The sequence below is a fragment of the Megascapheus bottae genome, chromosome 15 (assembly GCF_031878675.1).
Source record: "Megascapheus bottae isolate mThoBot1 chromosome 15, mThoBot2.hap1, whole genome shotgun sequence".
Taxonomy (NCBI): Eukaryota; Metazoa; Chordata; class Mammalia; order Rodentia; family Geomyidae; genus Megascapheus; species Megascapheus bottae.
Window position 1 is genome coordinate 43535324 of NC_143523.1, and position 24497 is coordinate 43559820.

At 45.8% G+C, this 24497-nt stretch overlaps 1 protein-coding gene across 4 annotated transcripts in view; it reads right to left on the minus strand.

Annotated features, from left to right (window-relative positions):
- Window positions 1-24497, minus strand: part of Lrrc20 (leucine rich repeat containing 20) — a 59100-nt gene that overhangs the window by 27073 nt on the left and 7530 nt on the right. For all 4 annotated transcript variants that reach the window (XM_090346481.1, XM_090346478.1, XM_090346479.1 and 1 more), the window contains exon 3: window positions 7912-8061. In XM_090346481.1, coding sequence (XP_090202607.1) covers window positions 7912-8061 — 150 coding nt within the window. The remainder of the gene's footprint in view (window positions 1-7911; window positions 8062-24497) is intronic.

Sequence of the window (24497 nt, forward strand, 5' to 3'; positions counted from 1 at the left end):
GCTCAAGTGGTAGAGTTCTAGCCTTGAGAAAAATCCAAGGACAGTCCTCAGGCCCTAAGCTTAAGCCCAGGACTGGCAAAAAAACCAAGCCAAAACAACAAAAAAAATACTCTCAACACTGCCCAGAACAGTGAGCATTCAGTCAATACCCAGCTCTCAGAGGCCTTGTCAGGCGGCCTGCCCTGGCCACACTGGCTTTGAGGCAGACAGCATGCCTGGCAAAATGGAGCCTCACTTCCCAGGAAGGTTCTGATTGATGCCCATGGCAAGAACTTCCACCTATCTAATCAAGGAAGGTTAAAGCCAAGTAAGCTCTGCCCGAAGCCCTAGAGGTGGAAAATGAGGCTCATTACCCATCTTAGTAGCCCCTCAGCATCCCTCCTACCGAGGATAGCATGTAGGGAGTCATATTTGGAGCTGATGAAAAACAATGATGTCTGTGAGGTGCATAGACTGCTTTCTGACAGCTGCCTCAATGCCTGGAGGCTCCACTTGCTGCATATGTCCATATCAGAGAGGACTGTGTGTAGCCTCTGCCTGGTTCCAAAGGCCTAGAGACAGAGGCCAGACCAAAGGGCTTCTGACTGGTCCCACTGCTACTGACATTATCCATACACAGGACAAAACCCCATCTGGTGCTCACATATCAGGAAGACTCACCTGAGTGTGCTAGGAAAAGACTTGGGGTCTGGGCATGGAGGAGCACTACTGGTGTCTACTGGCTTTCCCAGGGTCCCTTGCTGCTCCTTGTTTTTCACTCCAACCAGGCCATTGCCTGATTCCACTATAGAGACCATGACCTGTGGTCAGAAAGCCCTAGGCTGGAGAGCAAAGCAGTTTCCCAAGAAAAGCAGAAAGGAGCCAAAGGAACAGTGGGTAGGGACTGAGGGACAGCCAGCCATGTGAGGTCATGAGAACCTGGGTACTGACATGGTCTAGAAGTACTTGGTGGATCCTACACACTCAGCATAGGACCTAGCATAGGGCCTGGAGGGCAGGAAGTATGTCTTTGAATAAATGAACAAATAGATAAAGGTCCATTGAGTGGTTACAGGTTGACATGACCTACATTCTCCACTCTCCCTGCTGTTCTTGAGCCTGCAATGAACTAGTGGTATAGTCTGGAGGTGGAGAGAGCTGTACAACCATCATCCTCTATAAGCCTAGTCTCAGACTTGCCCTCTGTCCAGAAACAGTGGAGTTCTGAACACAGTGGCTAGCCTCCATGTCATCAGTATCAAGATGCCAGATAAAATGCAGAACGTGTCGGGCATGGCAGCTGGATGATGGAGGTCCTCTGCTTTCTTCCTCCTCTCTCTTCTGCCAGGGTTCACCATTCCACTCAGATCTCATGCTTGGTGCATCCATTGCCCACTCTAAAACCAACAGGACAGATTTTCAAATGAAGTCATAGAACGCTGTAGGGGTGGTCAGGACACAATTATCACACAGAAACAGCAATAGATGGAGTGGGAAGAAGGGCCTCCATGGGTGGAGAGGCATTCTAAACTGTACAATACAGCAAAAGAGATTTGCTGGAAAGCATGGAAGAGCAGGGGAGGGGGCTGCAATCCTCTGTCATAGAACTCAGGCCCTGGAGGGTACAAGCATGGAGTTGATTCAGTTGCATTGCCCTTGGGTTCCACTTGTGCCCCCTCCCCTCCTGTACTGATGGGCACAGGAGCTTTCTGGAGCCTGCTGTCTTCCAGGAGGGAGGAGGTGTCCTCTGCTTGTAGGGCAAGAACACCTGTCCAGGCTGCCTCTAACAGTTCTCCTGGGGAGGTGAGTTTGTGCCTTCCAGCTCTGAGTTGGTTGATCTCTCTGGCAGACGTTTCTGCTCAGAGACCAGAACAGTAACACATGAAAGGAACCACAACACTATCACACTACCTCTCTATCGGAAGGGTCAGCAGTAGTGGAGCTGCTCCTTTTGGACAACATAAAGGAGTTGTACTTTCTAAGACTCCTCTATTCCAGGGATAGAAGATGCTGAGGGAATAGAAAACATGGTCCCAGCCATGGACCTGATAGCTCAGCCAGCTTCCAGGTCTGCACAGATTCCCTGGCACATTTCTAGACTCATCTTCTTTTTCTCTGGTCCATTAAGAGACACGAGGAGAAGTAAAACCAGAGAACTGAAGCCGCATGGGAAGTGGGAGCAGAACAATGCTCTGTGACTTCATCTTGAGGGCATTGGGGTCCGTGGCCTTTCTAAGGATGGCTCTATTGGTCCCCAGCTTTGGAGATTTATCATGTCCAAGGTACCCCTTCCAGACCCTTCCAGGGTACCGTTGGCATGACCTATGATCCCTCCCAATCTCCTCCAAGGACAAAGCCAGCTTGGATGGAACAACCTGAGGAATGGAAAGAGAAGCCCTCTCTCCTTCACCCTTGCTTATCTATGTGAATGCCCTCTGTCCATGTTACCCTCACTGGACATTCAGGGGCTCACAGCAGAAGGCTTCTCTTCCAGAGGCCCAGACATGCCCTCTCTGGTATCCAGTGGCTTGTCAGAAGGACTGACAAAGTCCTCTTCCTATCTGTCATGTTGGTTAAGGCAATAAGGAAAACTGTCAGCCTTATTTTTTGTGTGGCAGCAATCAGAGTCCTGTGGTGAGGACACAAAGCTTCCTGGGAAGCTGGGGAGGCTTCATAGACAGGCTCTGTGGGGTGCCCACTGTGAGGACCCAGGCTCTGAAGAGAAGGAGGCACTCAGTCCCTGTCAGGGAACAATCCAAGAACTCAAGCTTGAGAAAACATTAGGAAAAAAAAAAGCCTGTCACTGATGAAAAAAGTCAAGAAAAAATGAACTACAAGTCAAGACAATGTCTCAGCTCCACACCACTTGATAGATAGGAGAGTGCCTCTCACCTAGTGCCTAATCAAGATTTGTCTTTGATAGGCCAAGTTCCATTGGGTCTGGTTTTCTCCAGCTTCAGGGTCCTTAGGTCAGCAAGCCTCCATAGACAGATAGGTCTGACTGACCAGAATAGCACAAGGTCTACCCCCTGCCCATCCTTTCCCACAAGGATGCACCCCATACCACCCCCTCTGATGGTCCAGGGAACATATGGTCTGCTGAACAGGACAGCCCCAGGAGCTTGGGACTTGGATGAAGATAAAGCCTGGGGCTTAGCCTTCAAGATTCCCCCTGTCTTCTTTACCTTCCTGTCTTCATGCCTCAACTCCTAGTGCTTTTCCTGTGCCTCAGCTTTTCCGTGGGCCTATTCCTCCCAGGATCTTTCCATGGTGTTCCAGCTCTGGCAAAGATGACTCTTCAGATCAGGCCCCACCAGCACACCTTATCTCTCTGCTTGGTGAAGTTCAATCTTGTTCTATCTTTCCATCATATGCCCAAACACATCTTTCATTTTCTAAAAGATGTTTCAGAAATTACCCCTTTATCCAACAAACACCTACTCATCTATCAATTCCCACCCACTCTAAGCTCTTTCCTCTGGAGGCATCTTGATTTTCCCCACTCACCTAAAACCTCCTCGTCACCCATGCACTCTTGAGAACGATGTCTGCCACCAGCCCCTCACACGTAGCTGTCTGCTCAGATGCCTGCCTCTCCTGCCAGGTGGCCCCCACAACCCGCTCAGTATTCTTGTTCCCAAATAATGTGGGTGGGATGAGGAATAAACAGTTGCCATGGGGCCAGAGAGCTATGTACTGGGTGAATTGGAGTACTCATGCTGTTCCTTACCTGGGCAACTCCTCACCCCCTACTGGACCAGGACAGAGGCGCAAGGATCCATAGGACTGAGGAGAATGGCAGGGATGGGAGAACTTGAATGTCTTGACAATGGCTCCACCAAACTAAAACTTTCTTACTCTGAAACTCTCTAAGAGAGTAGGAGAGGATAGGAATGTGGCCTAGTGATAGAATGCTTGCCTAGCATGCATGAAGCCCCAGCTTCGATACCTCAGTAGCACATATACAGAAAAAGCTGGAAGTAGTGATGTGACTCAAGTGGTAGAGTTGCTAGTCTTGACCAAAAGAAGCCCAGGGACTGAGATCAGTCCCAGGACTGGCACGTGCATGTGTGTGTGCAAGAGAGAGAGAAACCAGAGGAAAAAGAGTGAAAAAGTGCAGCTGTGGAGTGTACTAGCTGTGCTGCACATTGATGAAAGTGGAGATGGGAGGGAGGGAATGAGAGAGAATGAGGAAACAGATGATACTATGTACTTACTACCTGATGGCATAAAAACGTAACCCCATTGTATAAAAAGGTAACTCCATTGTATATCAACTTCAAAACAATAATAAAGTAAATAAGAAAAAAGAGTGATTAAAATAATATTTCTTTCTTTTTTTGTTGGTCTGTGGGATTTGAACTCTGGGCCTGGGCACTGTCCCTGAGCTCTTCTGCTCAAGGCTACTGCCCTATCCGTTGAGCTACAGTGTGACATCTGGTTTTCTGATGATTAATTGGAGATAAAGAGTCTCACAGACTTTACTGCCAGGGCTGGCTTTGAAGTGAGATCCTCAGATCTCAGCCTTTTGAGTAGCTAGGATTACAGGCATGAGCCACTGTGCCTGGATAAAATAATATTTCTATAGAAAAAAATATATACTTATGTACAACCTACAGCTAGCCATCTGCTCAGGATCCTAATCCATTATGTACAGCACCAGTCCAGGACAAGGGGCAGCTACAATTATTACCTGCAGGAAGTCACATTATTTGCAGCAACAATGCAGGAGGTCAATCAATTACCTTGTAGCAACTGGTCTTGAATGGCTATGACTCAATAATTTAGAGCTTCCCTGATTTGTGTCTCCTCTTCTAATGAAGGCTAATGAAGACAGAGAAACACACACACACACACACACACACACACACACACACACACACACACACAACTTACCCAGTCACTTGTGTTACCAGTTTCTAGACAGACACCTGCAGCTGTGCCATACCAGCAGCCAGAGAACAAAATGGAACCTCCTGCAGATCCTCCCGCTGTTCCACTATAAAGCTAACTCACTGCTCTGCCTGCCTGTGTCTCCGCTAAAAGCAAGGAGTAGGTCTGGCTGCCTACTCTTCAGCAAACCCAAAGTAAGTGCCTCCACTTGTCCTACCTGACAGGAAGCAAGGAGACAGGAATATAGGAGAGAGGGAAAGAAGAGCCACAGCTGGACACTGGTCCATTCTCCACAGGGCCACCTGCTGTTACATAGATTCCATTTAGACTCTCACCTTCTCAGCTCTTGCTTTTTTTTTTTTTTCTCCCCATAAACTTGCTGAGGGACAAAGGGGTTGAAATAAAGAAATGCTGCCCCAAGCCTGCGCAGACCAAGAACCCTGGGAGACAATGGGCCAGGCTAGGCACAGACAGATTATTCCCTCCCTGGTACCCACGCAATCTACCTCTGCCAAAAACTCAGAAGAGGAAAATAGTAGTCCTCACCCTGCCTCCTCCACACACATAAAAGAGGATTTTTATGCTGAAAGAGAAGTGACAACAAAGACTTGAGCCAAGAGCCAGATGGGGACTCAGCTCCAGCTCTCCCCACCCCTGGCCACACAGCTCTCCATACATTGCATGAAATCCAATTAGCAGTGTGCCAGCCCCTCTTTGCCGGCATCAAGGAGTTCAAACCACATCCAATAGGTTTCTGACCCAAAGGCATCATCCCAAGCACTACTACTGTGCAGCTGAGCCCCAAGTAATATGTCCCCACCATCCTTTGCCATGCTTCTGGTGAGGGCCCCCCACACAGTGCACGAGACATTTAGGGCTCCACTGTCAAGTCCTCTGAACGCTTTTCTTTTCCCTCTCTCCCACCATTCCTCCTTCCCTTTCTCTCCCTTCCTCTCTCCCTTCTTGCCTTCCTCCCATGCCCTTTAACTCTGCCACCACCACTACCACAGTGAGGAAGCTTTCATTCCTCTGCCCAGCAGGGCCTTTTGACACTTGGTCCCCATCAGTGTCTCACCCAGGCTCCCGGAGATAAGGATGCATCTGCCCCACAAATCCAGGCTTCTGCAAGGAGACACCCTGACTTATTTACCTCCTAGATTCTTCTACCTCCAGATCCAGGAAGATACCAAGTGCTCAGAGGATGACTTGAAGAATACACTTGAGCTCATCAACTTCAAAAGAAGTCCCCATTTGACTGCCCTTCATGGCCTGTTTGGCTCCCACGCTATCTTAACTTTTCTAGGATGGAAATACCTACTCTAGCTTGCTGGATTCTGTACTAGAGGATTCTTGAACTAATACAGGGAGCCTGGGCAAAGCATCCCTGACCTGGGCAGTGGGTAACCTGGATCCCAGGCCTAACTATTCTGTTCTGACACCCAATACACACCCTCTTTCCATGTCTTCCTTCTCCATCCAAGAAGTGGGATGGCAAGGCTAATATTTCAGGAGATTTTCACAGTGAATGACTGGTGGGATAAACCTACCTTAAAAATATGTTCCATTGACTGGCTTTTGGATTTTGTAATACTTAGGGAAATTCACATAAAGATGCTAATTTCTCACACCTACTAAATAGTTCAACAGTGGAGGACATAGGCCCATTGTCTCTCCTGGCACACTGGCTAAACCCGTACAAGTCTAGATCATCACAGTGCCCACTACTTTTTATTTTGGGGTACCTCTAATCATAATCCCTCATTAGTTGCATAGTTATCTCCTAGGCATTAATGTTTATTACCCCTGAACTGTGATGCTCAAACTTGGTAGGCAGCACTTTAGAATGGCTCACTCTGGGGGTACAATCAAAATAACTGTTTTTAGAAAAGCTCCCCAGTTGATTCTGATTTCAGCTAGCTAGGGGAACTCTTGGTCCAAGGAACTTGCTGGCTATCAGGACTCACCTCATCTGTGCAAAGCATCAGTGAGAAAAGAAAGCAGAGAAAAGCAGGCCTGGGTAGCAAGGATGGCTCCTGGGAGACGGACCCACAGTCATCCGAACTTTCAGCCTTTTAGGCATGAGCATTGTGAGCTTTCCCAGAAACAACCCTCCCCTTCCTGGGGATGATTATCCCCCTTGACGGTGGCCTTCCCAGGACCCCCGAACTCCCCAGGACCCCCGAACTCTCTTCTGAGACATTTTGCACAACGTCCTTCCTATTAGAAGTAGCTGGGCTAGATTTGCCCATTGCCTTCTGGGCACATCTCCTCAAGGAAGCCTGCCAAGGTTAAAAGCTGCTGTGTAAGATAGGCTTGCTCTAGCTGCTCCTGTACCTCAAGCATTCTGAGTGTTGGTTTCTCTAAATGAAATGACAAACATTTCTCATGCTCTAGCAGCAAAGGAACCCCACAAGGCAGATACCATCTTTTTTTAGCTCCCCCTACCCTCTCTCATGCCACTACCCTATCATTTTGCAAACGCTCAAGTGCCTGGATTGAGGAAGGGAACATCGCCTTTAATGAAAAGAGTGGGTGCGGCAGTGTTAGCCTTGGGCTCATCCATCTAGAAGAGCTATTTTCCTAAGCTCTACAATGCCCATTACTGGCCTCCTGCCCATCTGCCTCCTGGCACCACATGTGTGTGTGCTCTGTGCATCCAAAAAGAAAATGCCAACATCACTGACACCATTCACTCCTAAGCTGAGAATACAACACAATGAACAATGCTGCACTGGGTATGTAAAGAACCTCAGTCAAGTCTATGGAGAATTAATTATTACCGGGCCTCAGGGCCCAAATGCTCTCCCTGCTGGTCTGTTAAAAACAAAAGAATCAATGGAAGACCCACACCCTTAGCCCTCACTCAACCTGATTCACAATCAGCTGGAAGCTGTCGTTGATCTAATTTTCCAAGCTACAGAGGGGAGAGGTATGTATCTTCATAGGTTGGCCTGACCTGAAACTGGCCATACAGAGTGAGTGCCTGAAGAACAAGGGCTTGCCACTCCCTGTGGACCTGAGCTGCTGACCAGGGCCTACCTCTGAGCTGATTGAACGTGGTCATGAACTTGCTGGTGAGTGACTTGAGCTCATTGTTTGCCAGTGTGATGAGGTGGATCTGGTCAGAGACGTTGCGCAGGACCTTGTAGATGCCAATGGGAAAGGAAACCAGTTTGCACTCCGCCAGGTCTGTAGCCAAAGGACAAACACAGATCAGTTATCAGCCACCGCTGCCAAAGAACCTGTCCAGACCCAACACATCTCCCCTCCTGCCTATCTCATTCCTGACTTCAGACTCTGCCCTCTTTCTCCCGAGAGGCCTCTGTCAGCAACATCTAATACCTTCTGTGTTACTACCACCTGCTATAAGACAGAACCTTTCAAGCACACCAATGACCAGCATTCACAGAGATGTTCTTTTGGAATCAACAAAGATCTACCAGGAGTGTACTTCACACAGCCTGAAGTGAAAGTGTACAATGACTGGGTGCCAGTAGCTCACACCTATAATCCTAGCTGGTCAGGTGGCTTAAGATCTAAGGATCATGGATTGAACCCAGCTCAGGCAGGAAAGTGTGTGACACTTATCTCTAATTAACCACCCAAAAGCCAAAGTAGAGCTGAAGTTTAAGTGGTAGAGTACTAACCTGGAGCAAAAAAGCTCAGGGACAGTGCCCAGGCCCTTAGTTCAAGCCCCAGGAATTGCACAAGAAGAAAAAGAAGAGGAAAAGGAGGAGGAAGAGGAGGAGGAGGAAGAGGAGGAGGAAGAGATGTCCATATATGCAGTGTAACTTGATTAGACTCACCCCTCCATCACTCTCCCTCATTCCATTCCCCATTTCCCAATCTGCAATTCTTGATAAAACTCAGAAAAAAAGAAAAAATAGAAAATAAAATCTTCTTTCATTTTGTACGGGCATTGCAAGAAATGGAAAATTCAACAGATAGTAACATCTATTTAACATTTTTGAAATTTGTACTGCTTTCACTGATGAGACTGATCATATTATAGTCCATATTGATTTAATTCTTTTTTGGGCCCTTGAAGAAAATTTAGTTCACATCTCTTGCTATTTTTCTAATTTTTTGCTTATCACTGAAATGCTGGTAAAGTTCCTTAATTAGTATTATCAACTCAGGTTTTTTTTTTCTTTTTGGTACTTTTGGAGACTGGGATTTAAACCCCCTACTTGCTCCTTGACTAGCACTCTACCAACTGAGCCACCTCAATCCCTCACAGATTTTTTTGTTTGTTTCTTTTTGTTGTTGTTTATAGATGGACATTATAGTTACAGATTTCCTTAAAGGAAAATATGAAAATCACTGAGCTAGGCATAGCAGTATATGCCAGTAACCCCAGCCAGCTACTCACAAGACTAAGGAAGGAAGATTAATTGTGCCCAGGAATTTGAGGCTAGCTCCAGAAACACAGCAAGGCTTTGTAAAAATGTGTGCATATAAGTGTGTGTGTATAATATAAAATATATGTGTGCACTATATATGTATATATACTATATGTATGTATGAAGTAAAGTTCCATCTCTGGGGAAAAATAAAGAAAATACCAGAATGTTAATAGCTGTTGTTTCAGAGGATTTGATCCATTTATTACTATTTACCATCCTGGAGGCTTGCCCTGGAAGGTAATCCCTGTCCCTGATCCTTTTTGGATCACTACTTCCAGTCTACCATGACAGGAACAGCCTCTGCCAAATGCTCCTGCCTCCATGATGTTCTGTCTCACCAACCCAGCCCAGGACCATGAACTGAAATCTCTGAAGCCAGAAGCCAAAATAAGTCCTTCCTCCCTTACACTGTTCATGCCACACAAAGTGTGACTAACACAGTAGACCATGTCCACAGACACCAACAGGACTAGGCTTCAAGCCTGGTAATTGATACCAGGTCACACTGGCTTCTTTCTCAGCCCTAGATAGCATCATGGCCTTCCCATGCAACCCAAGCTGCCTGTATTTAGGCTGCCTGTACTTAAGAACAGAAAGATCCACAGAGGTAAGTACTGGATAAACACAAGGCATAATTTATTCATAATTATAATTATTGCCATAAGCAAACCAGAATGGCCTCAAGTCTCTAATCAGAATAGTATTTCATGTTCATAAAGAAAGCTGTTATCAGAATGCACAGGTCCTTCATGAAAACCATCACATAATTAGTTCTAGTTAATAAGTAAAGAAGAGTATCCTATGGGCAGACCAAGTAAAAATAAGCAAACTTTAGAAAGTAAGCAAATCTTTTACATGAAGATAAGAAGGCTGAAGTGAGCTTGCCCTAGGGCTTATAGAGGCAAAAACACTGACTCTCCCAGTCCTTGTTAAGAAGTAAGATTGAAGGCTGGGAGTGCTTGCCTAGCATGCACAAAGCCCTGGGTTCAATTCCTTGGTATCACATACACAGAAAAGGCCAGAAGTGGTGCTGTGGCTCATGAGTAGAGTACTAGCCCTGATTAAGTTCAAGGATAGTGCCCAGGCCCTGATTTCAAACCCCAGGACTGGTAAAAAGAAAGAGAGAGAGAGAGAGAGAGAGAGAGAGAGAGAGAGAGAGAGAGAGAGAGAGAGAGAGAGAGAGAGAGAGAGAGAGAGAGAGAGAAGAAGAAGAAGAAGAAGAAGAAGGAGGAGGAGGAGGAGGAGGAGGAGGAGGAGGAGGAGGAGGAGGAGGAGGAGGAGGAGGAGGAGGAGGAGGAGGATTGAGTCGGGCACTAGTGGTTCATGCCTGTAATCCTAGCTACTAAAAAGGCTGAGATCAGAAGATCACAGTTCCGAGCCAGTTTGGGCAAGAAAGTCCATGAGACTCTCACCTCCAATTAAGCCCCAGAAAACCAGAAATGGTGCTGTGGCTCAAAGTGGTAGAGTGCTAACCTTGAGCTGAAGAACTCAGGGACAGTTTAACTGTCCTCAGGCCTAGTTTAAGCCCCATGACTGACCAAAAAAAGAAGCAGTATTGGTGACAGGGTCCAAAAACTGAAGGCTCAGAGGGCTTCGGAGATCCTGCAAACAACTCACTGGAATTGACAAGCCAATGGGCTTGTGGCTTAGCAAAAAAAAAAAAGGGGGGGAAGCCTCAAGGTTGCAAGAGGAAATGTGGTCAGTGTGACTGGTAATTCATAATAGATAATGCAGATTTACCCAAAACATTGCCTTTTACTAACCCTAACAAGCATCAACAAAACATTAAGTGTTATCCTAACAGAGGGATTCCTGAAACTGAAAAGTAACCTAAACACATTATATGTCATGCATCCTCACTTTATATCGAATTAGTCAGCCATAACATATCACACTTCTTAAAATAAGTAGGAGTTATAAATGTTACCCTTAGGCTAGGAATGTGGCTTAGAGGTACAGTGGTTACCTAGCATGCATGAAGCCCTGTGTTCAATTCCTCAGTACCCCATAAACAACAAAAATAAATAAATCTTACCCCTTTCCTAACTATAACTCTAACCCAACACGATCACCAATGCTAACCCTGAGACTAACTATACCCAACCCTGAAAATTTACCTTAGTGCCCAATTTGACATTCTAACTTGTCTTCCACTTATGATTCTAAAATTAAGTTTCATTTTTACTCTACATATTACCCTAACTCTAACCTTGGTTGGAATCCTGCTTCTAACCCTAATGCTTACTATACCCCAATCCTAATAGTAACTGAAAATAATCTCATTTTCAAGCATGCTAGCTTTAACTCCACTCATCCTTAAAATAAACTGCCATTTTGTTCTCTAAACCTCACTCATTTCTTGACCCTAACCCCAATCATACAAAATCCTTAAACAAAATTCTTCCAATAATAATGACAAATCTTAACAGTAACACACACACACACACACACACACACACACACACACACACACACACACACACTGGTCTACACTGCTAAATGATTCTACTAGAATTTATATCTCCTACTTCTCAGCTGCTGGGGGAGGTATGGGTTATCACATTTCTGGTGTGTAGACAAATCTCCCATGGTTCACAATGGAACATTACAAACTGCAGTTTCCATGGTGCTTGAGAAGGACTTGAGTTGAAAGGGCAAATATAAGAAATATCCAGAGTTTGTATTTGTTACTTACTGTAGAGCTCAAGAGCCTCTTGGGCCCTTGGCTACATCCCAGTACAAAAGCAGGTTGTAGCCAATCATCTCCAGAGCCCTGGTATTTGTCATCTGGACTCCAGACAGTGCTATTCAGACTTGGCCTTGTACTGGAAGTTCCTGAGGAGCTGTGCAGACCTCTCATCCCAGAGATGCAAATTCACTTAGCTGAAGCTGTTTTTTAGAAGTCAGGATTTTGAAAAGCTGCTTTGATTATTCTAATATGCAAATGGAGTAGAGCTACTTTAATGTGGTAGAGGTCTTTCCTAGCAAGCTCAAGGCTCTGAGTGCAAACCCCAATACTGCCAAAATGTGTGTGTCTCTGTATGCATGTAATACAAAGTGCCCAAACATTTTTTTATACTCTCACAACCACCCCACCAGCACTCTGCTCCTCCATACTATTTTATCACTGTGGAAACTGAGGCAGGACAGGCAAATGGGAGAGTTGGAGTCCAGGCACTGAGCCAGACTTGTACTGGGCCAGGATATTGGCTGAGGGCCACAAGGCACTCTCACCCAAGGGCCTGATCCCAAAAAAGAGATTTTTCTAGGAACATGAAAATGAAAACCCAGACTTAGGCCACTGGGATTAGCCTTTGGCAGATGAAGTGAAAGCACCTGAAGGGAGAAACAAATACTAGAGACTCCGGGCATATATCCTGGCACTAAATAGTGCCAATGGAAGAGTCAGACTTCTAGTCTCTGAAATGCTACCTACTCTGCAGAGCAGGAATACACAGACAGAATATAGGCTGACAGTAAACTGCCTCACTGTGCAGGTGTCACCCAATACTCTGCCCCACAACTCTTAACAGGCACCTGGCCCAGCGTTCACAGAGCCTACAGCTGTCAGAGGCCCACAGAGCGGCAGGAGCCCCATGCCCTTGACTGGGCCTCTCTATTAGTCTTCTCCTCCCATCCCTTGCCCTCCCCTTTCTTAAGACTTCTGCTTTCAGGCCTTTGAGTATTGTTGTGTTTAGCTCCTTTTGTTTCTACATCATTGCTCCCCTCTTATTCCCTGTGTAGTGTCACCCATAAAGGGACAAGCACAGGAGCACTGCACTGAGCACTGCAGAAATCTAGAAACTTCCACTACAACAGCAGTGAAAAAAGGGCAAGTGGAGAGAGACAGGCAGAGGCTACATCTAGAAGAGTCATTTCTGAGGTGCAAGAAGACAATTGGCTGTAAGTTTAGGTGGATTTATTTCACTTTCTGTTACATGGACTTTTAAGATCAGGCACTGTGGCTTTTTATAAACACACTTGGTTGAAAGTAAATGACATTGTAACACTGAGCTGCTCTTGTGTCAACAAAGCTGGATCTGCAGAGACCTAGGGCAAAGCTCCACTAGCTATGGAACATGGTAGCTGTACCCTAGGATTTGCTGTACACATGAATCCTGAATCTCACAGGTACTTTCTCACCAACCTATGTGAGACCTCAGTCTGCCAAGCTAATGAGATGGCTGCAGCGTGTCTGCTACAAGGGAGAGATGAGGACGTGGGCCCCCACTCAGGCATCACACCCGGTCAGGACACAGGCTATTGATCAAGACACACACAAGAAAAAAGATCTTGGGTCCAAATCCAGGCTTTTCTGGGCCCAGTTTTCTTGCTGTGGGACCATGAGTAAGTTATTTCAGCTCAGGGTCTTCTTCAGTACAGTGAGGAGGGGATTTCACCCAAAACCAGTATGTGAATCTTCACAGCCTCATCCTTGACAATTGCCTGAAAATGGAAATAACCCAAATGCCCACTAATGGGCGAATGTGGCCTATCCATACAATGAAATATTGTTTATCCATAAGAATGGATGAAATTAAGCCAGGTACCAAGATTCACGTTTGTAATTCCATTTTCTTGGGAGGTGGTACTCAGGAGCTTTGAGGCCAGCCTGGAAAAAATGTTATTGCCCCCTTATTGTAATCATAAAGCTAGGTATGGTGATGCATACCTATTACCCCACCTATGTAAAAAACATGAGCTACCATTTGAAAAGCAACTAAAGCAAAGAATTGGGGGGCAGGGCTCAAGCGGTGGGGTATCTGCCTAGCAAGTACAAGGCCCTGAGTTCAACTTCAGAACTGCAGAAGGAAGCAAGGAAGGAAGGAAGGAAGGAAGGAAGGAAGGAAGGAAGGAAGGAAGGAAGGAGAAGGGAAGGGAAGGAAAGGGAAGGGAAGGAGGGAGAGAAGGGAAGGAGGGAGGGAAGGAGGGAGAGAAGGGAGGGAGAGAAGGGAGGGAGGAAGGAAAAAAAGGAGAGAGAGGGAGAGAGAACAGAAAGAAAATGAAATTCTGACAAAGGCTATGATGTTGGTGACTCTTCACGGTGCTAAGTAAAAGAAAGCAAGTCAGGAAAGGACAGATGTTTCATGATTCTATTTGTATGCAACGTTGGGAAGAGGCAGTCTAGAGAGACAGAAAGCAGACCTATGGTGGCCAGGGATGGAGGTGGGCATGGGGGAAAATAGAGGCATGGGACTGACTGTGACTATGAGAAAATACAGACTTTATTTCATGAGTGATGGAAATGCTGTAGAATTACATAGCGGTGTTGGCTGCATAGCCTTGGGGCTATAACAAAGGCATCAAATGAATGTCTGCACTGTGCCTGGCAGTTTTTGCAGGTAAACAGGAGCTGCTGCTATGCGGACTCAAAAGTATTAGTTTGGAGACACGTTCTCACCATGTCATCCAGGCTGGCTACAAACCTTCCATCTCAGGTCTCCAGCTCCCAAGGGCCAGGATTACAGGACTGCATGCACCACCATGCTCAACTGCGAGGATACTGATTTCAGCTGTGAATCGATTGCACACTCAGCTCCATTACTCCCTAAGAAAAGAGAGGACCCCTGTATTTACTCTTAACTCTTTCACAAGAAGTCAGCCATGTGTACTGGCACTGGATGTAGGACTTTCAGGGGAAACAATCCCTGTTTCTTCCTGTCAAGCCAGTCAGCCACTATAAGAAGAAACACACCAATAGGTAATTTAAAGCAAATGCCAGTGACTGATTTGAGATTGTTAATTTAATGTAATCAGTGACTCACTGCAAATACATTGTTGTGAAGATGAGTCAAAACAGCCACAGTGAGGCTGACAGCACTGTCACTGAGAACTCTAAGGGACCTCAGCTGATCCCAGAGGAACACCAATCTGGGTCTTTGGTGGCTTATGTATATAATCCTAGCTACTCAGGAGGCTGAGATCTGAGAATCATAGTTTGAAGCCAGCCCAGGTAAGAAAGTATCTGAAAGTGTGTGAGACTGGGAATGAACTTTACAACCTGGGGGATGGGGCAGGCGGAATAGAGACTGGGGAGGGAGAGAAAGCAAGAGAAAAACAAGGGAGGGAATAACAATGGTAAGAAATGTACTCATTACGTAACGATGTAACTGTAACTCCTCTGTACATCACCTTGACAAAAAAAATTATTTTTTTAAAAAAAGGAAGTCTGTGAGACTCTTATCTTCAATTAACCATCAGAAATCTAGAAGTGGCTCTGGGTCTCAAAGTGACTAGAGTGCTAACCTAGAGCCAAAAAAGCTCAGGGACAGTGCCTAAGCCCTGAATTCAAGGCCCATGATGGACAAAATATGAAATAATAATTTTAAAAGCTTGGATTTTTACCAGCTCTGTCAGGGCCCCTCCACCCTGTGATGTCTTACATATCCCTAAGTGAACATAGCAGTTATGAATTCATTTGCCTCTCATCCTGGCAGGGTAGAAGCATCTTCCGGGGAAGGAGTTGGGTCCCCCTGTGGCAGGTGGCATATTGAAGACAACACAAGACGCTGACTACACAAAGGGACAATAGACTCAAGTTCAAATTCCTGTACAAGTATTGCTGGCTGGGAGAATCAAGGTAAATCTCTGCAACTCAGAGCCCATTTTCTCCTTCCTTGATCAAAAAAAAAAAATCATACCTTTGCAGAGCTGTTGAACAAATCAGATGCATTCATTCATTCCATAATTATTTCCAGGGTACCCATAACAGGCTAGCCTCTATCCTTGTCCAACAATGGATGGAAAACTGGATAGAAGCCCAGCCTGGGAAGAGTTTACACTCTAGAATTATGTAGAACAAGGCAGTGAACAGAGATGAGAACACAGAAAGAGAATGTAACAAAACAAAACAACATCCTCGGGCAGCAGGTGATAATGGAGGTGGTGCGGAAGCACTTTCCACAGAATGCATTAAGCTCAGACAAGAAGAAAAGGGAATAGGATGCAGAAAGATCTGGGCAGAGGAGGATTCAAGTAGGAATAACAGCCAGTACAAAAGCCTAAAAGGACACCTGCTAGGACTCAGTAATTACCTCCTTCCTCTCACCTTCCCAGTGTGTCCTCTACAGGGCAGTACACACAGACACAGCACACAACATTTGACTAAACATTTGACAAAATAAGTAATCTTGGGGATAAATTGGAGCATGATAAGAATATGCATTTTAGCAAAAACCCATTCAGGCAAGGAAAGGCTGACACCAATTAGAAGGGTCTAAAAATTCACTCTCATCTTTAAAGATAATGACCTTCTGCTGCACCTAACTCCAGGAACTGACTGTAATTTCCTAACTTAGTGAGCAAGAGCTTACTTTACTCCCAGTGAGCTCTTGTGCACAGTCTCCACATTGCACCTCAGATTCTGCCGGGGACTCTACTAGAGAATGTTTGGTTTTTCTGAGTCCCTCCAACATGTACCTCTGTCACTAGCAATCTCATAAGCTTCAGCCACTTTGATATTTCAGAAAAGATTTGGTTTTAATAAACTCCTCAGCCTGATTAATTTTCTTACCCCCAAGCAAACAGTTTCACACTTGAGCAAAGCCATTTTGTAAAGTCTCCAAATTGTCTATTCGGTTATTTCTCTGAGGTAGGACATTTCTATTCTTCTGCAAACATGCTTTTTTTTTTGTAACAACCATCCCATTAAAAGATGGGCCAAAGACTTAAACAGAGACTTCTCTGAAGAAGAAACAGAAATGCTCAACATCTCTGGTCATAAAAGAAATGCAAATCAAAACAACACTAAGATTCCATCTCACTCCAGTTAGAATGGCCAGGATCAAGAAAACTAATAACAACAGATGCTGGAGGGGATGTGGCCAGGAGGGATCACTACTACACTGTTGGTGGGAATGCAAATTCGTTCAACCACTCTGGAAAGCAGTATGGCAGTTCCTCAAAAGACTAAACATAGAGCTCCCCTATGACCCAGCAATTCCACTACTTGGCATTTACCCAATCATCCAGAAACAAGGACATACAAATCCACTAGCACAACAATGTTCACTGCAGCACTATTTACCATAGCAAAGATATGGAACCAACCTAGATGTCCCTCAGTTGATGAGTGGATCAACAAGATGTGGTATTTGTACACAATGGAATTCTATGCTGCTGTCAGAAAGAACGACATCTCCCCATTTGTTAGGAAATGGAAAGACTTAGAAAAAAATCATATTAAGTGAAGTAAGCCAGACTCAAAGGAACTTAGGCTCAATTGTTTCCCTCATTTGTCATAATCAGTAGAAACTTTGGGCTCTCCTAGCAGAGATTTGCAATAGAGCAAAACCTTGATACATAAGGCCATATAGTATGACGCTAAATGAAAGGATCTCTAGGATATAGAAACATAAGCCATATAATGAATGATTGTTGTCCTTAAGGTACTATGTTATCTCTCATCTCTTTTGCTGTCCCTTGGTTATCTCATATTGTTATAGTATCTCACTTTGTTACCTGATATATTGGATATATTTGTATTTGGTTATTTGAAATTGGATAGGGAAGGGGGGAAAACAAGATGAGGGTTGGGGGTGGGGGGAGGGAAATGGGGACGAAGACATGTGAAAGGGTATCAATGTATGTGAATTAATGCACCTTCTATCTGGCAAATATCATGTAATCCTTCTATTAATTACAATAAAAAATATATGAAAAAAAGAATGAAAAAAAAACATGCTTTTTTTTTTTTTTTTGGCCAGAACTGGGCCTTGAATTCAGAGCCTGAGCACTGTCCTTGGGCTTTTCTCAAGGCTAGAGCTCTACCACTTGAGCCATAGCACCATTTCAGGCTTTTTCTATGCATATGTGGTACCAAGGAATCGAACCAGGGTCTTTGTGCATGCTAGGCAAGCACTCTACCACTAGGCCAAACTCCCAGCCCCTGCAAACACACTTTTAGAAGCTTCAGAGTTATCCATGTGGTTGCAAAGATACTTTCCTCTTCGAAAAAATATTGCTCCAAAATGGATGTTGATGGTTCATGTCTATAATCCTAGCTATTCAGGAAGCTGAAATCTGAGGATCAGAATTCAAAGCCAGCCCAAGCAGGAAAACCTATAAGACTCTTACCTGCAATTAACCAACAAAAAGCCAGATATGGAGCTGTGGTTAAGTGGTATAGCACTAAGCTTGAGCGAAAAAGCTAAGGGACAGCACCTTGATTTTAGTACCAGCACAAATAAATAAATACTGCCCCATTTTAGCAGAAGCAGGCAGGCAGCATGGGGCAGGACTCTTCTGCAGAAATCTCAAATTTCGGGGCCGGGAGTTTGGCCTAGTGGTAGAGTGCTTGCCTAGCATGCACAAAGACCCGGGTTCAATTCCTCAGTACCCCACATACATAGCAAAAAAAGCCGGAAGTCGTGCTGAGGCTCAAGTGGTAGAGTGCTAGCCTTGAAAAAGTCCAAGGACAGTGCTCAAGCCCTGAGCTCAAGCCCAGGACTGGCAAAAAAAAAAAAATAAGAAATCTCAAATTCCAGCTGTCTTGAAGCATACTGTTTAGAACCCCAACTCATCCTAAGGGCCCAGGCTTCCCCAGATAACCAGGTACCCGTTTGGCCCTTCCCTCACTTCATGAGTCTCTGCCCACCAGCTTTACCTCCTGAAGATGCCACTTGGCCTCTTCTCTGCATTTCCTAAGGCCATCTTACAGCCATCAAATGATCATTCTAAATGCAGCTGAGTCACGGCATTCTCCTGATCAAAAGTCATCTGGGACTTCTGTCACCAAGCCAGATTAGGGACAGCAGTGGCAGCTCACACACTCATTTAACTTAACTAAATTCAGGGGCCACCTGTGTGACTCTAATAGGAAGGTATTTCTTTATAGCATGGGTTTGCACAAATCACAAACCAGTGCTTCCTAACTACGCAAACAACAGTCTCTGCAGGGCTGAGTATGTGGGCTCTGCCCGGGTGTGTTTCCATACAAATTCCTTCCCAATCTTTTCTTGGCTGTGTGACTGTGTTGGGAAGTTGCTTCACCCTCTGTGCCTCAGTTTCCACACTGTAATATGGGATAACCACAGTCACTTATAAGAGCTGGTGATGATTAAGTCAGGAAATGTATTGTGAAGCAGTGAAGCACTTAAGGAAATGTGAGCTCTTCTCCTTCCCAGGTCATTTTGATTCCATTTGCAATCTTTTAATTTTTTGGTCAGTCACGCAGTACGAATTCAGGGCCTGGCCACCATCCCTGTGATTTCTCACCCAAGGCCAGCACTCTACCACTTTGAGCCATGGCACTACTTCCAGTTTTCTAGTGGTTAACTGAAGATAAAGAGTTTCACAGACTTTCCTGCCCAGGCTGGTTTTGAATCACAATCCTCAGATCTCAGCTTCTTGAATAGCTAAGGTTACAGGTGTGAGAAAGCACCCAACTTCTGTGTAAGATCTTTACTCATATTCTCTTTCAACTCTGACTCCTGTGTAAAGTACAACATCATTGCACAAATCACTTACAGTGCCACCATGAGCCCTTGGAAATCTGAAGACAACCACTTGCTGTGGAAAGCACACTACCACACCACTACTCTCCTTTGTAGGACTTCCCTGGTGATAACTCAGAACCATCTCCATAACAGAAGGTCCAGAGGTGGTGGGGGGCTGAGAGGAAATTGGGTGGTTTGTATCCATGGGATGAAATTTACTCCATCATCACTGTGACACAGGTATTACAAGTCCTCCTCTAGGGGGCGTGTGGTGGGGTACGGAGCACATACGGAATAAACTGGCCAGGTTTGGGGTCAGCCCCTATCCTCCCATGACCTCCACTTTTATCCTTTTTACCTCTAAAAGCCTGAAATCCACAAAGGAGCTAGAATGGAGTGGTGGGGCTTTTAGCCATTGATGTTTTAAAGCTCTAGAAGGGTCTAGTGAAGCCCAACTCCGACACCTGGGCCACATCTGTATGGTTTTGGGTGTGGCCTCTCCCACCACGGCTAGGAATGGAGCAAGTCCCAGAATCCCAGCCAACCAGTCTCAGCCCTAGTAACTTCAGAGCTAGCCAAGTGGACCCCAACAAGGCATCACAACCGTTCCTCTGGTCCCACAAGACTCTGCTGTGGGAGAAAGGGACTGGGAGACTAGAGGACAGGGCAGGAGAAGCCTGGCTTCTCCCAATCTACCCTTGTGTGCCTCCTGGTCTATGGCCTGGGCCCACAGATTACTGCTGCCTTTCATTGAGACATGTACATGTTTTAAATGGGGAAATCTGCTCTCCCTCCATCCCAGAAGCTGCCTCCAACCGCCATTGCTGAGCTGCTTCTGTTCACTCCACAGCCTTCCTGTAACGTATGCAGTGGTGTCCAGAGAGGTCCCTACAGAGCCCCCACCACCTGGGCACAAAGAGGCAATGCCAGCTCAGTCACAGCTGGCAGCATTTGCCAGAGCTCTGCCTGGCTCTCTCTTAGCTTCCCAGCAGGCTCTGCCTGCCACTATCTGGACAGGACACACTGTAACTACCTTTCTGGGCATTTGCTGCTTTCAAAAGTAGCTCAGACGCAGCCAGAGCCCTGAAGATACTCAGGGCAGCTGACATTAACCATATACCTCTAAGATGAGGGAGCACTCAGACCTAGGTCCTATATTTCTGCTGTCTGTTGCACAGGACCAATTTGCCTTCAGCAAAGCTGTCTTACTCCTTGAGCTCTATTGATTTTTTTTTCCAAGTTAGTTATTTGCCTCTGAATAATAACTTCACACGCCCACTAGAGTCTCAGCTATGCTTCCTTTCTTTGTGCTGGCATGCGTCTTGCCAGACCCAGACCCAGACCCCGCACAAGTGTTTATTGACCAACTGTGCAGCTATGGCCAGCCCACTGCCCACGCTTTCAGGCTCCAAGGGCCAAAAACAATGTGCACATATCCAGAGGCCTAGGAACAGTCTTGTATGAGCAGTAAGGAGACTGAGCCACAGAGATGCAGCAAGATTCCCAAAGTTACTCAGCAAGGCTGTGGCTGAACTGAGACTCATATCCACACCCATAAACACTTGTGACAGGGTACCTCCTATCACCACACAGGCCTCTCCTGACGTGGGTGTATAGGAGCTTCCAGGATGCACCTCACTCTCTCTTCTTTTTTCTTTTTCTCTCTTTCTCTTTTGTTGTTAATGAGGCCTTATGCTTACTTGCTAGGCAAATGTTCCACCACTTGAGCTATACCCTAGTCCCCACTAGTTTTTGCCCAGGCAGGCCTTGAACCTTGATATCCTGCTTCCACCTCCTGATTGACAGAGATTACAGCTGTGCACATCACATTCAGCCGTTCAGCTTTATGATCGTAAGACTCCTCCAGTGGTTGCTTATAACACAGTTTGTCCTTTACATGGTTTTATAGTTTCTCATCGCATGCACATACCCCAGTGCGTTGAGCTACACTGAGATTCATGGGCATTCAAGGCCACCAAGGCCTTGCTCTTGTGCATCCTTATTCTATAGTAATTCTTCCTGAGTGCTCTTACTCAAAAAAGGTATTGTAAGATCAGAGCCCTGCAGGAGCCAGACTGGGAAATGAGGAGGAGGGCTGGGAAGAAGTCTAGGAGCACAGTAGGTCTCAGGTTTCTGTCACCAGCTGGACCAGTGATAGTGCGCCATCTGCTGGTGAATACGGGAGAAAAAACAAAACAAAACCACTTGGCCTGTGTGATGAGAAGGGCTCTGGTCTCCCTGTTGGGTTACTTCACAGCTTCCAGCTAGGTGCTCAGTCCTAATCACAGCCCCCCCCCAGACCCCTCCCGGTCCCAGTGGTGTACCACATCACAGTATTGCATCCCATTTCTATTTGTTGTCGCTATACCCATACAGAGGCCTGTCTAGACAGGGTCCTGCCCAGCCCTCTGAAAGCACCAGGGGAAAGAATTTATTTCTAAATTGTTCTCAAAAGTTGAGAAAGGGAAGGCTCACCTTAAAATGCAAATCACTAGCCCCCTTCTGAGTCTTTTTGTAAACTCATGTCATTTACCCAATACTTATATGATTCTAAGAAGAAATCTCTGTACCTTTGAGTTAGGTGCCTAGACAATACCCAAAGTAACATCTATAAAGCAAAAAATGAAACCAACTGTTGATGACTCACACTGGTAATTCTAGCACCTTAAGAGGCTAAGATCCAAAGGATTACAGTTCAAAGCCAATCAGGCAGGAATGCCCTTGAGATTTCATCTCCAATTAAGCAACAAAAGGCCATTTTGGAGACAGGGCTCAAATGCTATCGCATCAGCCATGAGCAGGCAAGCTCAAGGCCTCAGAATTCACAGTATTAAATTAAACTGCAAATTAACAATAACAATATCTTGTCTTCAAGGAATGCTGTGAAGAGAATAAAAGACAAGTCTAAAGCTAGAAACCCTACTACAAAACACATGCCAAATTAAAAAAAACCTTGGAATATATAAGAGCCTTCAAAAGTTAATGAGAAAAAATGTGTAAATAGACATTTTATCAAAGACAAATGAAGGAGGCCTAGAGGGGCAGCTCATAATCCTAGCTACCTATGAAGATTGTTGTATTTCTATACAGTTACCCATGAGGAACTGGTTCCAGCCCGCGCCCTCAACCCCACCACCACATCAAAAGCAAAGTCCCGGGCTGGGAGTTTGGCCTAGTGGTTAAAGTGCTTGCCTAGCATGCACGAAGACCCGGGTTCGATTCCTTGGTACCACATACATAGAAAAAAGCCGGAAGTGGTGCTGAGGCTCAAGTGGTAGAGCTCTAGCCTTGAGAAAGTCCAAGGACAGTGCTCAGGCCCTGAGCTCAAGCCCAGAACTGGCAGCAAAAAAAAAAAAAAAAAAAAAAGCAAAGTCCCAGCAAACAGCTGTCTGTGTCTCTCTGCCTTGGAATGGAACAGGAACACAGCAGCCTAGCTCCACAGACCACTAAAGAGAAGGGCAAGGTCAAACTGAGGCCCTTGGGGATTCAGAACCCAAAGAGTCCAGAACAGCCTGAGGTGGCACACAGAGGAAGTATTAACTTGCAAGGGGTCTGTCCCCAGGAGGGGTCAGAAAAGAAGCTGAGTCTAAAAACCACACTGGTAATGGAAGGGGGAGAGGCTGGGACCCGAGTGGCTTCAGTTCAAGATAGAGGCCTTCAGAGGGCCAGAAAGGAAAGGAGCTCACTTGCTGAGGGAGAAAGAAGCTGGAGTGGGGGGCAGGGAGGTTTTCAGGGTTGGGATCCACAGTTCGGGTTACAGGTTCAAGAGAAGCAAGCTGGACCCAGCTGCAGCACTGGCTTAGAGGCTGGCTTGGAGGAGAGAGGGTGTTGAGAAGAGAACAGCCATAATGAGTTATTTCCAGCCTGTTTCCGGGACTCCCACACACCTGCAGCTCACCTGGCACAAGACATAAGAGCTGCCCATTAGAGCAGCCATTCTCTTCTTCTCAAGTTTTGACAGTAATGCATTCATCAGAGCTCACTTCAGAAATGCGAGTGCTAATTTTCTGATTCCTATTTGCATCTTGTTTTATTTCCTTCCATTTTCTCTTCTACAAGTACACATGTTGTGCATAATCAGCACCTTGCTAATGAAACACTTGAGGACCTTGTAGTTCCCAATGCGTGTGACATGAGCATGCTATCCATCTTTAGTCAAAGATGTTACTTACCACTGTTAGGGGCTACAGAAACGACACTGTAAAACTGTGCTAGAACTTCTTTAAGCCAGTTTTTGATGTTGGATGTTGAGTAGTTTAATGTTGCTTGCTATTTTTATAAGAGAATCATTGAGTACCTTCCTTCACTCATCTTTCAAGACCCAGTTCAATTCCCGACTTCTCCAGGAAACCTCATAGGACTGCTTCACCTGCTGTCTCACAGCAGGTCAGCTGGTCTCGGCCAGGGGCTCACCTCCCTGGGTGCTCCCTAACACCTTATACACAGCTGGTACTTAATAAGTGCCTAGGAAATATAGCCCAGACCAGATTATATGGGCCTGTTCATATGATGTCAAACTCCCAGGCTCACACAGGTTGAAGTCAGGACGCCCCAGCACAACCTTCCAACTGTGTCTGGACTTCAGCTCCCCAGGTCAGAATTCAGTTCTCCCTTTCCCAGAATCCCTCAGCCCCCACCACAGCTGCATAAGATGGAGCTGCACGCCTGCCCCCCCCAACCCTCCCCCGGTGACACTTTAAGTCAGAGATGTCACGCAGAGACTTGCCCATTTGTTCTGCACTTGGAGGCTAAGGGAAACAGCCAATGGAGACCTGCCTGTGAC